This window comes from Trichosurus vulpecula, chromosome 3, assembly GCF_011100635.1.
Source record: "Trichosurus vulpecula isolate mTriVul1 chromosome 3, mTriVul1.pri, whole genome shotgun sequence".
Classification (NCBI taxonomy): Eukaryota; Metazoa; Chordata; class Mammalia; order Diprotodontia; family Phalangeridae; genus Trichosurus; species Trichosurus vulpecula.
Genome location: NC_050575.1, coordinates 68,050,355 through 68,062,651, shown reverse-complemented (window position 1 = coordinate 68,062,651; position 12,297 = coordinate 68,050,355). Strand labels below are relative to the sequence as shown.

Here is a 12,297-nt window from a genome sequence, read left to right as displayed (position 1 = left end):
ACGGAGATTGTTTAAATATTTGTTTAAAGATTTGTCCTAGTAAAATCTTTATGAAACTGTAAAGAAAGATTTTATTAGGATTGTTCTGCTTTTTAGTAATGGTCTAGTGATCCAGACTCTTTACAAAAAAAGATCCTTTAAAAGTTGCAATATGCTTTCTTTTGTCAGTTTGCAATTCTGTTAAACCCATAATTGAATATGCAGATGTGAGAAGATGCTCCTGAGTTAGATATAAATTCCTTAGTTTGAGATGGAATGGATATGTAATTTACATGTAGCATAACATAAACTAAATTACATGGTTCTTTATTCTCCAGAGTAGCTACATCAAGCAGAGGGTAGTAACTATTTTCCAGAAACATAGGTTAATAGGAAACCTGAGCTTTTGATTCATTACTTAAATGTTTCATTGGGAATTATGATTGATTGTCTACAACCAAGAGTTAATAGACTTCAGTTCATGAAAATTGAAATGAACAGAAACAGTGTCTTAAGCCCCCTCTTCAGTTACAATATTTAAAGTTTTTATATATGTGACCCTTTCTACTATGTACATCATTTGAATATGTATGTAGTTTAAATAATACATTTGTTTGTGTGAATATGATTAATCTTACCTAATCAGCATTAAGCAAAGGGCAGAGACTTGTGAGATGATTAATCATTTCTGAATAATAAAGAGCCCCACTAGAAATCTTTCCTTCTTAATTAAGCAGCTTTGGTAAAATTTTACAGACAGGCAACAACTTTTGCCCTTTCCATTCCCCATTTTCCAAAATATACTTTGGTCAAATAAATGGACAATTAGCACATTGATTGTTCACTTTATCCATCCAGATCACCTGAAGTGGGTTTAAAATTTTAATATGTACTACTAGTTGAACTATCCCAATACAGTCTCTTTTGTGGAAGAGATCAAAGACCAGCTTTAGTGAAGGCCCTGAGGTAATGAATTTCTTGAATTAAATTGTTTAAGTGCTTGGGGGCTGCAAATGAATTCTTTTCTCAAAGGTTTATTTACTTTTAATAGCCTCTTGTACAACTCACTTCTAGAAAATGTAGACTATGGTACTTGGAGCAGTTAAATACCTTTATTTTAAGTGAGAATTAAGAAAGAATTGCTGTCTACTTACTGAAAGGGGAAAGGTGCTCCTTTAGTTATTATGCGTTTGCTCACAGCAGACCTTTACTGTGAATTAAATGTTCATGCAAAGCTTTATTTTCAGCTTTAAAACTGTAATTGTATTTTAAAAGAACAAATTTTTTTAAATGCTTTTTTTAGTGTTGCCTCTTGAAAGACTTTTTTAAAAAATTGATACTGCAACCAAGTAGCAAGGACTAGGATGAGTTAACATTGCTACTGCACCATGACTTTGTGCAAGATGTGCTAGTATTGATGAAATGGCCCAGTGAGTTGGAAGGTGCTGTAGATAGCCTGAATACTCCTAATTTTACCAGCTTCCCATTTTTATTTGTGTTCCATTAATTGAATTTCATTAACTTAATGGCTTGGTTTCCTAGAGAGTCAGTCCTGTGAAATGACAATAGTTTTTCAAAGCATTTGTTGTCTCTACCAGGCTCCTTTCTTGAGAATACTGGCACTCCCTGGAAAAAGTTCAGTCAGTTTAGAACGAAAAATCTCTCCTTCGTTTTTGGCAATCTCAGCCTGCACATACCATTATCATCTAGCTAGAAGCACTTTTTATTTGTAAACTTGGCTGAAGGGAACCTCTTTCACTGTCATTTCGGAAGTGTGTCACCTGAAGACCTGTCAAACATAGATTTTACTTCATATGTAGGAGTTCCTTTTTTTTTTTTTTTTGTTTCATTGTTACCTTGTTAAAACTCATGGAATATTTATGAGGGAGAATGAAGTCCAGATGGAGATTGTACCTGCAGATGCTAATCTGGATGGACACAAATCAGCTCTCATTTGCTTCAGTTCATAGAGTGTTGTATTTGTTCTGTGCCTTTCAAAAAGTCTCTTCCCTTCTCCCTTCTCCTCCCCACCCCCAGGTTCAGCAACAAGTGGGAATGGAGACTTTGGTGACTGGAGTACCTTCAACCAAGCTTCTTCTGGTCCCATGGCTTCTAGTGGAGAGCTTTTCAGTAGCCCCTCCCAGCCAGCTGTGGAACTCTTCAGTAGCTCACAGCCGACTCTGAGTCAGCCCCCAGCAGCCTCAAATACTTCAGATCTATTTGATTTAATGGGCTCCTCCCAAGGAACCATGACATCTTCCCAAAGTATGAATTTCTCTATGATGAGCACTAATACAGTGGGCCTTGGTTTACCCATGTCACGATCACAGGTAAGTCCAGTCCAACCTATGCTTCATCTCTTCACCCCTCCCCCCTCCAGAAAGAAAAGAATGGTAAAGTCTTCAGCTTACAAGATATTGAATCGTCTTCTCTGTCCTTTCACCTTAATGAAAATACTATGTTGTTTAGTTTTCCAAACTAAGAATGTTAATGTAATGGTAATTTAGAAGGTAAGAAACTCATTTTGAATGAAGAAGCATCCTGAGGCATGCCACTTTTGATGGAAAAAAATAAATGTGATTTTATTCTATGTATACATACACATACATAACATATACCAAACTTTCCACTGTATTCTTAAAAACCAGAACTTAGGTGGATCATCATCATCTCTCCGAAGTGTTTCCCCAAATGATACCATTCAAGTGAACATTCATCTCATGGACTGAGTCTGCCTTGTATTGGTCAACTCTTTGTTTATTCAGATGTTTCTCTTTCAAAATTCCTTAGGTCATTCACGTGAATGAAATGAAAATAGAAGGTTTAGGGGTATTGTTATATATATTTTTAAGTTTCTACATGAAAAAGGATTAAGTTTAAAATAAGTACAGGTTAAGAATTTGGTAATATTTCAGTGGGAAACTTGATAATTTTATGACTTTGGCTCTTGAGCAGATTTACTTGTGATGCTAACTACCCATTTCAGTGTCCAGGTTCTAATCTTCCAGGTATTAAAACCTCTCTCAAGCACACAGTCTCATAAACTTTTCACATTGTAAATTAAAACTAAATGTTGATTCTGCTTTAATACCCATGTCTTGCTATCTTTTTAGGTATATTTTCCCTACTGTCTTACTTTTTCCTTGTATTATCCTGGTCTCTGAGACTGATATCTAAAGATGACTCCCCTTTCCCTTGAATTAATTACAGAAAAATATAATAGGTGCATTCAGAGTGCCATATATATATTTCACACCCCTTTTATTTTAGTTTACATTTTGAGAAATCACCTAAATTAAAGTTCATATTTTCATGAAAAACCTGTTCTTAAAAGTATGGCACACCTGTAGCTGGTAGTAACACTGAGAGTACCTGATGTGTACTAGAAAGGGTCTTGAACTAACTTACCATGAGAGGTGAGCTACCCTGGGCCTCAGTGTCTCATGAAATGTGGGTCCTGGCCTAAGCCCTTCCCATCACTAACATTCTGTGGTTCTTTGTGGGTATTCTCTTTAATCAGCAGGTAATTTGGATCATAAAGGTGGCATTTCCCACCAGACAGCACACAAAGTTGGAACTGATTGTTGATTTTGTGGTATAGATACAATTTTAAAATGTGACTAAAGAGGGAAAGATGAGTCAAAACCTTGATTTCAGGACCAACTCTGCTGGTTCTTAGCTGGGTCCTTGAGCAAACTTATTAACCTCTGCATCTCAGTTTCTCCATCTCACACTTTTTAAAAAAATGTATAAACTAACGCAAAGTAGTTGTGGTTGGTCTTTTGTTCCAGGGGCTTCATTTGAAAGTCTGATATATTTGTGCTGTTTTTAACAAAATGATCGATGTGATCAAACTTTCTGATTTTCCCGTATAGTGTCAGTTGAGAAGAGGCTTAAGTTTTAGAGTATTTTTCTTTTTTCCAGCCTTTACAAAATGTTAGCACAGTGCTGCAGAAGCCTAATCCTCTCTATAATCAGAATACAGATATGGTCCAGAAATCAGTGAGCAAAACCCTGCCATCTACGTGGTCAGACCCCAGTGTCAACATCAGTCTGGACAACCTACTACCTGGTCTGCAGCCTTCCAAACCCCAGCAGCCGTCTCTTAACACAATGATCCAGCAACAAAGTAAGTGACAGTGACCCTTTCACCTTAACCTCGAACTGTTCCCTTCTCGTGCGTGTTGCACTCTACAATCCTGATTCCAGCGCTGTGGCTGTTTTCATGTCAAAAACACTTCAGGCCATGAAGTCTTTTACTTTAATTGCAGAGACAGCCCAGCTACAGTCTGTCCTAAAATTTGGCTTCCTTTTGCTGCCACATATTGTCTGTTCCCATCACATTAAATGACTTCTTTTCCTACTCTCACCTTGACAACTTTTGTTGTTATAGACCCAGTAAGAGGTTGGGCAGCAATTGTTAACAGAGAGGCTCACATGTTTTCCTCTTCCATCTACCACACCTGTTTTGGGATAGCAGGGACAGGAGCTGCAAGATAGCCCGTGATGAGCTGGGTGGGAGCAGAGAACTTCATCTGCCTTTTCTACTAGCTCTTTTGTTGTTTAGTTATTTTCAGTTGTATCCAACTCTTTGTGACCCTATTTGAAGTTTTTTGGACAAAGATACTGGAGTGGTTTGCCATTTCCTTCTCCAGCTCATTTTACAGGTAAGGAAACTGAGGCAAACAGGAGTAAGGGACTTGCCCAGGGTCACACAGCTAGTAAGAGTCTGAGGCCAGATTTGAACTCACAAAGGTGAGTATTCCTGACTCTAAGCTGGATACTCTATTCAGTGCGCCACCTAGCTGCCCTTACAAAGTATTTCCAAGGGAATTTTATCTTTTTTTTCCTTGACTCATTCCACCCTGCTTCTATGAGACTTTAAGGCAATAAATTTTTTTCTTCCCATAGATATGCAACAGCCTATGAATGTGATGACCCAAAGTTTTGGAGCTGTGAACCTAAGCTCACCACCGAATATGATCCCTGTCCGGCCTCAGACCAATACATTGATGGGAGGACCCATGCCAGTGGGCATGCCTAATGTGATATCTGGCACAATGGGCATTGCCTCTCTTGGAAATACTCCTATGATGAACCAGGGAATGATGGGAATGAATGTGAACATGGGAATGCCAACTGCGGGGCTGGGATTGACAGGCACCATGGGCATGGGAGTGCCCAGTCTAGCCATGGCTTCTGGAACTGTACAACCCAAGCAAGATGCCTTTGCAAACTTTGCCAACTTTAGCAAATAAGAGTCTATAAAGAACCAGATTGAATGAAGGATTTTTAGCTGCAGAGAGGTGATGTTGGGGTGGAAAATGCTGATCAGTACCCTTTTCTTTTATCAATTACTAAAAATGAACCTGCATAAAAACCAAAAAGGCTTTTTTGTAGAAGTGAAATATCTAGTGTTCCAGATGGACAGGCCAGGGCACTTCAGAAGAGGCAGTATAATTATTTTTTCCAATGAGCCTAGACCATGTTTTGTAGTGAGACCATCAAAAGCCTTTATAAATTACATAAGCAATTTCATCGTAATTTGTGGAAAGACTGAAATAGGGCTGAACAAATCTGAATCTCTAATTTTATACTTTTGTTTTACCTGATGAACTTGATTTTTCTGTCCCTGAATCGCCTTGTCATAATTGGACCCATTGCTTTTACTACCACTCTTGAGTCCATAGTTGAAGTCATTCAAGTCTGATAATCTGTTTTTTATAAAAATATCTATTTTTGTCCAAAAAAAGGCTTACATATGTGATTATGGCTAAATCAGAGGTAACTGGAATGTATATACTTTTGCTAATGTTCCAGGCACACTGCTATACTATCCAAATTTTTATTATAACAAAATCTTTTGAAGCAATTGGTGATAGGTATGGAAGGGGCTTCTCCCACTTCTCCCACTGTAATTCAGGGGAGAACTGGGAGAAATGCTTTATCTGGGGCTGTTGTACGGTTTCCTTTCCAAAAAGATCTCCAGCATCTTTTATTTTCAGCCGGCATTCTTTACAATTTGTAGTCATTTATGGGCAAGACTTCTTTCTGTTTTTATCCCTATAGCCATTGGTTAACAGCAAAAGTCAAAGAGCAAAAATATTTATTTTTTTTTTGGCATCTTTTCAAAAAATAAGGTAAAAAGCCTTAATACATTTTTTAAGTTAAATATAAATGTTTAAACCCAACAGTGTTGGTTTTTAGATTTTATACAATACTTGGTTTTGGTTTGGTTTTGTTTTGTTTTGTTTTTTGGTGTAAATATGGCATTTGCAAGCTGTGGTTCCAGTAGCGGGAGTTAAATATATATTATTAAAGGAGACCTGTAGCAGTCAAAGATTTTATTGATTTAATGGAAAATAAAGGAAATTAATTAAAAACATTTTTGTTTTCCTGCTATAATTCTGCATTAAGATCACATGAAAATCATGATTCTAGAGTTTGGAATGCAAAATGAATTGTTTTACCCACAAGTTGGGAATAATAATATTGAAAATAAACACTATAATATAGGTATCAAATTATTACCTCCCCTCTTTATGTTGGATTTCTTTTTTATTAAATTGATAAAACTTTGTTCCCATTGTATTCATAATGTTCTGTTATACATAACATTAAAATATTCATTAAAATCATTGTTGAGCTGCTTTTTCCTTCATTCTGTTTGACATTTGAGACTGTTTGGGGAAAAAATAATTATAATTTGGGCAAAGTAATTTTTATAAATAATTTAAAATTGTTTAATGACTTCTCTCCATCCTTTCCTATCTGACTCTACTGTTAGGAATTAAAAATGAAGCAGCAAAGATATCCTGACCTGCTCCAGTCTTGCTAATGCTCCATCTACAACATTTCTAATTAGGCAGAAATTCATGTACTTCAGCTAAGTGGTAATGAAAAGTGATTCATTTGCTGAATAAGAGATGAGAGAGAGTGTAATTAGCTGACTGCGGTTTTTAATCTTTCAACAATTCAGTGTGTTTAAATTAGTTTCAAAGAATAGGAGCTTTCAAGTGTTGTTACTTCAAAGTAATCAAGCCAGGCTCTAGTGGTAGGACAGGAGAACGCATTGCTGATTTTTTTTTTTAATCCATAAGTTGGGGGGGTGGGGGGCATGCTTTTTTTTTTAGCTTTAGATTGATAATTTTTACACCTCCAACCTTCAGCAGCATGTAGCTGTCAGAGGAACTAAGTTAAGTTTTTATTCCCAGATATCTGATACCCAAAAGAAATAGCATTTTCAATAAGTCAGGTTTAATTGATTTAGAGGAAATACACCATATCTTTCCAAAAGATCTCTCCTGAGCCCAGAAGTAGACACATCTCATATTTCATGAACATGGAAATACTGTTTGCTGGCTTTCTACTCCTTGGTTTTATTTTTTTCTTAAATGTTATTGGCCCCACAAGACAATTGCCACATGGGGTCAAACCTCATGATCTATACAGTCGAAGCATTCTGTTTCTGAAATTGGCACCAAGAAATATTTGGTGGCCTGTCTTCCCTGTTACCAATCTTAAAAGGTTGAGCACGTTCACGCCCTTTCCGTGCAAATATCCAACAGCCATCACCAGCTTCCAATTATACGTTGACATTCTTAGGACTTCTCATAGTGTAACAGGAAAGGAAAGCTTAGACGAATTCTGGGTGTGGTTCCTCTGCTGTAAGATGAGGAAGTGAACTGGACAGACTGAAGTATATTCCTTTCATTTCAGAATTTCTATGTATTTATTTCAAGAAATCTCTTTCTTGAACATCCTTTCATCTTCTACAACTTTTTGAAGTAATAAATAAACTTACTACCTGCTGTAAGAAGTACTTTGTAACCTAAAGTTTTTAGGAATCTGTGTTCACTATATCGACCCCCGTTTGTGGTTTGACTTTGGTCAAGGTTTTTTCTAGACTAAAAGAATGTAATTTTTTTTATCTGACTTCATACAGGGAGTTAAAGTTATCCTTATCATTTTAATTTACCTTTTCTGAATCTCCACTTCCCTTACATCTATTTTCTCACTTGGCTTCAGTAACTGTATTTCTTCAGAGTACTGTACTATGGAAAAGGGCTGGAGACAGGAAGACCTGAGTTCAAAATTGGCTTCAGACTAGCCGCATGACACTGCACAAGTCGCCTAACTTCCATTTGTCTGATTTTCCTCATCTGTGAGAGAGAGTCAATAATATCTACCTCCCAGGATTATTGTGAGAACCAAATGAGATAAGAATTGTAAAATGCTCAGGATGGCACATGGCACATACGTAATAAGCACCATATAAATGTTAGCTATTACTAAAGAGAACTCAGCCCATCTGGTCCAATCTTTTGTTTAACAGGTAAATGAAAGTGGACCTAGAGCACTAGTTAAATGGCTTGCCCAAGGTCAAAGTTATTAAGTAGCAGAACCATGTTTTGAGCATAGGCCTTCCGGCTCCAGATCTTTCCTATTTTGTATCTAGTGCTTCTTAATTGTGTACTGTCGCTGGTAGGGGTTTCTTTTGGTCTAAACAATGCATCGAACAAAATGGTTCATTGTATTTTCTTAATAGTCAATCTTTATCAGTAATAGGTGACGTTTATATGGAACTTCACAGTTTACACAGTGCTTCCCAAATACCTCTGACAGATTATGAGATTTTCATTGTCCCGATATTATAAATGAGGAAACTAACTCCGTATCATAAGGTCAAAACTCCTTAAGTGAAGCAAATAGTATCTCAACATAGGTCTTAAAATGTATTGGTACACCCAGCTTCTTTGGTATGTATGGCACACTGATTGCAGTTGATTCAGATGATCCAGAGCAACATTCATACAGGGGTCTAGAGAAACTTCTAAGAGGTTTAATTTCCATTAAAGCTCCAGATCTTACCTGGTGGTCGTATGATGGGTTGTTTTCAACAAACCACTGATTTAAGTTTGTTTTCTTTGATTTGCCTTTTTCTTAATGGAGTATGTCTAAAGAGTTCTCATCAATTGAAGGCTGCCACAGGTGGAAGCTTAATTCATTTGTAATTAATAATTAAGCTCATTCACTGACCTTAAACTTACTTTTAAAAAAATAGGCCAAGAAATTGTAAATGCCAATACGAAGCAAGGGACTTGGTACCTACAAGAGCTTCCCCTCATGGATTTTCAGAACTTGGCATGAGCTTCTCGTGTAGCTGTCCTCATCCTTTAGGAATTGTACCCCATCCAACCTTTTTTGATTACTTTCTATTGGTTTCAGTCTTGTTGACCAGTATTTTCCCAATTAATGCTCCAGCAAGTATTGTGATAGCAAACTCCAACCAAATCTTTTATCAAATACATAAAAAGACTTCAGGAGCAAGGGAGCTGACTTTAAGACTTAGTAGTTTAGGGGAGAAAATTTGGAACTCAAAATCTTGGAAGTAAATGTTGAAAACTAAAAATAAACTTATTTTTAAAAAAGACAGTAGTTTGTTATCAAAGCTATGGATATAAAACTAATAGCTATTCTCCAATAGATAAGTAGTGAAGGATGTGGACAAAGTTCCTCCAAAGAACTGCAGGCGATTAACAGTCACATAAAAGAATGCTTCAAATCACCAATAAGGAAGATGAAAACAACCCTAGGGATTCACCTCATATCCTGCAAATTGACAAAGATGACAGATGAGAATAGTCTGTGTTAGGTTGTGGAAAGATAAGCACATGACTATAAGCATGAGGTAAACATTGTTGGAACTGCGAATCAGTGAAATCATTAGGGCAGATAGTTCCAAAATAAAGTGACTAAAATGTCTATACCCTCTGATTCAGGGATTCCATTACTTGGCATATCTTATTAATAAGAAGAAAGTCTTCATGGGCATCAAGCACTTTTTGCGATAGTGAAGAATTAGAAACAATGCAGATGTCACTTGCCTAGGGAATGGCTAAATGAATTGTAATTCATTGTAATGAAGTATTACTGTGCTGTAAAAATGATATATGTGATGAATAAAGAGAAGCATGGAAAGATCTACATGAACTGATAACAGGATATAAGCAGAGCCAAGAAAACAGCATATGCAATGACTATTAACAAAAATGGAGAGAAAAAAAGGTGGATATTGCAAAATCACAAAGAACAAGCGTGTCTCAAAGAAGAGATAAGATATTCCCACTCCATACCTTTGCAGAGATGGGAGGTCCACTAGTGTGCATTGAGCATGTTTTCAGACTTTTTCATTATATTGATCTGTTACTACTGATTTCCTCTTTTTGTCTTTTAGAGAAGTTCTATTGTATGAAATTGGCCCTCTGGGAGGGGAAAGAGGAGATATTGGAGGAAATTGATATGAAAAAATAAAACACCAATAAAACTTTTTGAAGACTTAATGAATCCCTAGCTGAGAGAAACTTAATTGTAAGGCAGTATATTGTAGTGAAATACAAATGAATCATATCAAGAGCCAGATGATCTGGGTTTGAATCTCAGTTCAGACAGTAATCTGGTCTTTGTTAAATTAAATGACTTGCCCAGGGTCACAGCTAATAAATCTCTTAAGGCAGGATTTGAACTCTGGTCTTCCTGAGTTCTGGTCTGCCCACACTCTGCTGTGCCATCCACCTGCTTCACATAAATTTTCTGTATTAAAAATGTCTACCACGAAAAGTTTCTGTTCCTTAAAAAATGATTTTTTTAAAAAAAATCTTCATTTGGAATTAATCATAATTGTTCTCCATCTGTGTCCATTTCATCTCTAATTTAGCAAGTGTTTTGAAAGAACTGGGGTTTTCTACAAGTTGTATTTATAGGCCAAATGATAATCCTTGCCACTGCCAATTTACTAAGGTGATCCATTTATGAGCAAAGTATTTTGTAATGTGAAAGAATATTGTAAAGGAGCTGATAATTTGTTAAATAACCTTGATTATAAAAAGGTAACGTTCCCCATCTGATGGGAATATGTGTTAACTAAGATCTTTTGTTGTTCAGTTTCAGTTCGTGTGTCTCCATTTGGGGTTTTCTCGGCATGGATCCTGGAGTGGTTTGCCATTTCCTTCTACTAAGATCTTCCTATTTCTGCTTCTTTCCTCAGTGCATTTCAGACAATCAGTATCCCAACCAACATTTGTAGTTACTACAATATTCTGTCAGTGCTTAATATGCCTGGGGGTTTTTTTTTTCAGTATTGTGATAAGACATTGTATGTGCTTGCATATAAAGAATGATTAACTGATAAGAAACCAGATCATTTCTTGATTCTGTTTTAGCTCAGTGGAGTTGGTTTTAGGGAACCGGAGTAAACCCTGACATGATTCAGAATTTCTTGAATTGAGGTTGTTGTTGAGTCATTTCAGTTGTGTCCGACACTTTATGACCCCATTTGGTGTTTTCTTGGCAAAGGTACTGGAGTGGTTTGCCATTTCCTTCTCCAGTTCATTTTACAGATGAGGAAACTGAGGCAAATAGGGTTAAGTGACTTGCCCAGGATCACACAGCTAGTAAGTGACCAGATTTTGACCTCAGAAACATGAGTCTTCCTGCCTCCAGGCTGGACAGCTCTATCCACTGTGCCACCTAGCTGCCCCTTACTTGGGGTACCTTGGGTGAATTGTTTTGTTCAGACCCTAAGCTCAGGCATGATGATTTACGTGTGGAATTCCTACCTAGGTATTGAATATCAAAACCTAAATAATGCCTAATGTTTGCATTTTGAAAACTAGTGACTTTTGCTCATGTGTTTAAGGATTTTGTTTCAATTGATACGTGATAGATAAATGACTGATAGAGTCATGTTTCAAGGTTCCATGATTTAATCACTATAGGCATTCCTGTTGTTAACACAGGTCACCACTCTTGTACCTTACTGGGTGCTCCTGGGGAATATATGTAGCAGAAAAAAATCTATCACAAGAAACCAGTAATGAGCCTTCTCACACTTAGCTAGACTAGTCCACTGACAGTCTGTCTCCGGACTTGTCCTCAAAGGTTCTGCAGCTCAGTAGACCCTGTCAGAACATGGACTTTGCCAACCTAGCCCTTGGAAATTCAGTCATCACCTTCTCTCCACTGCAATGAAGCAGTCAGGGCTTTGATGAGGGCTTCTGCTCATGGAATGATGATTCCTCATTGGCTTTGAAAAACTGAAGAAGAAAGTGTCTGAACCACTTTGGCTTTTAAATGAACTAATATTCACATATTGGTGAATTGCAAAATTCTGAATATCTCTCTTCTTCCCAGTTTGATATTTTGTCCTGGGGCCAGAGAGGAAACTGGGTCAATTTTGAAAAGTGCCCACTGTTTTCTGAGGGAAGCCTGACAGCTTTAAGGAAATTGGTATCGCAACATGATTATCTTCAATAAGCA

The 12,297-nt window shown here is 36.9% G+C and overlaps 1 protein-coding gene across 2 annotated transcripts in view; it reads left to right on the top strand.

Moving 5' to 3' along the window:
- The window catches only part of CLINT1 (clathrin interactor 1), a 74,291-nt gene extending 67,673 nt beyond the window's left edge, over positions 1 to 6,618 (top strand). The window contains exons 10-12 of one of the 2 annotated variants that reach the window (XM_036750160.1): positions 2,017 to 2,309; positions 3,904 to 4,108; positions 4,891 to 6,618. In XM_036750160.1, the coding sequence (XP_036606055.1) occupies positions 2,017 to 2,309; positions 3,904 to 4,108; positions 4,891 to 5,237 (845 nt within the window). In that variant the 3' untranslated portion in view covers positions 5,238 to 6,618. The remainder of the gene's footprint in view (positions 1 to 2,016; positions 2,310 to 3,903; positions 4,109 to 4,890) is intronic. The other variant, XM_036750161.1, reaches the window with a different exon arrangement.
- The last annotated feature ends 5,679 nt before the right edge of the window (positions 6,619 to 12,297 follow it).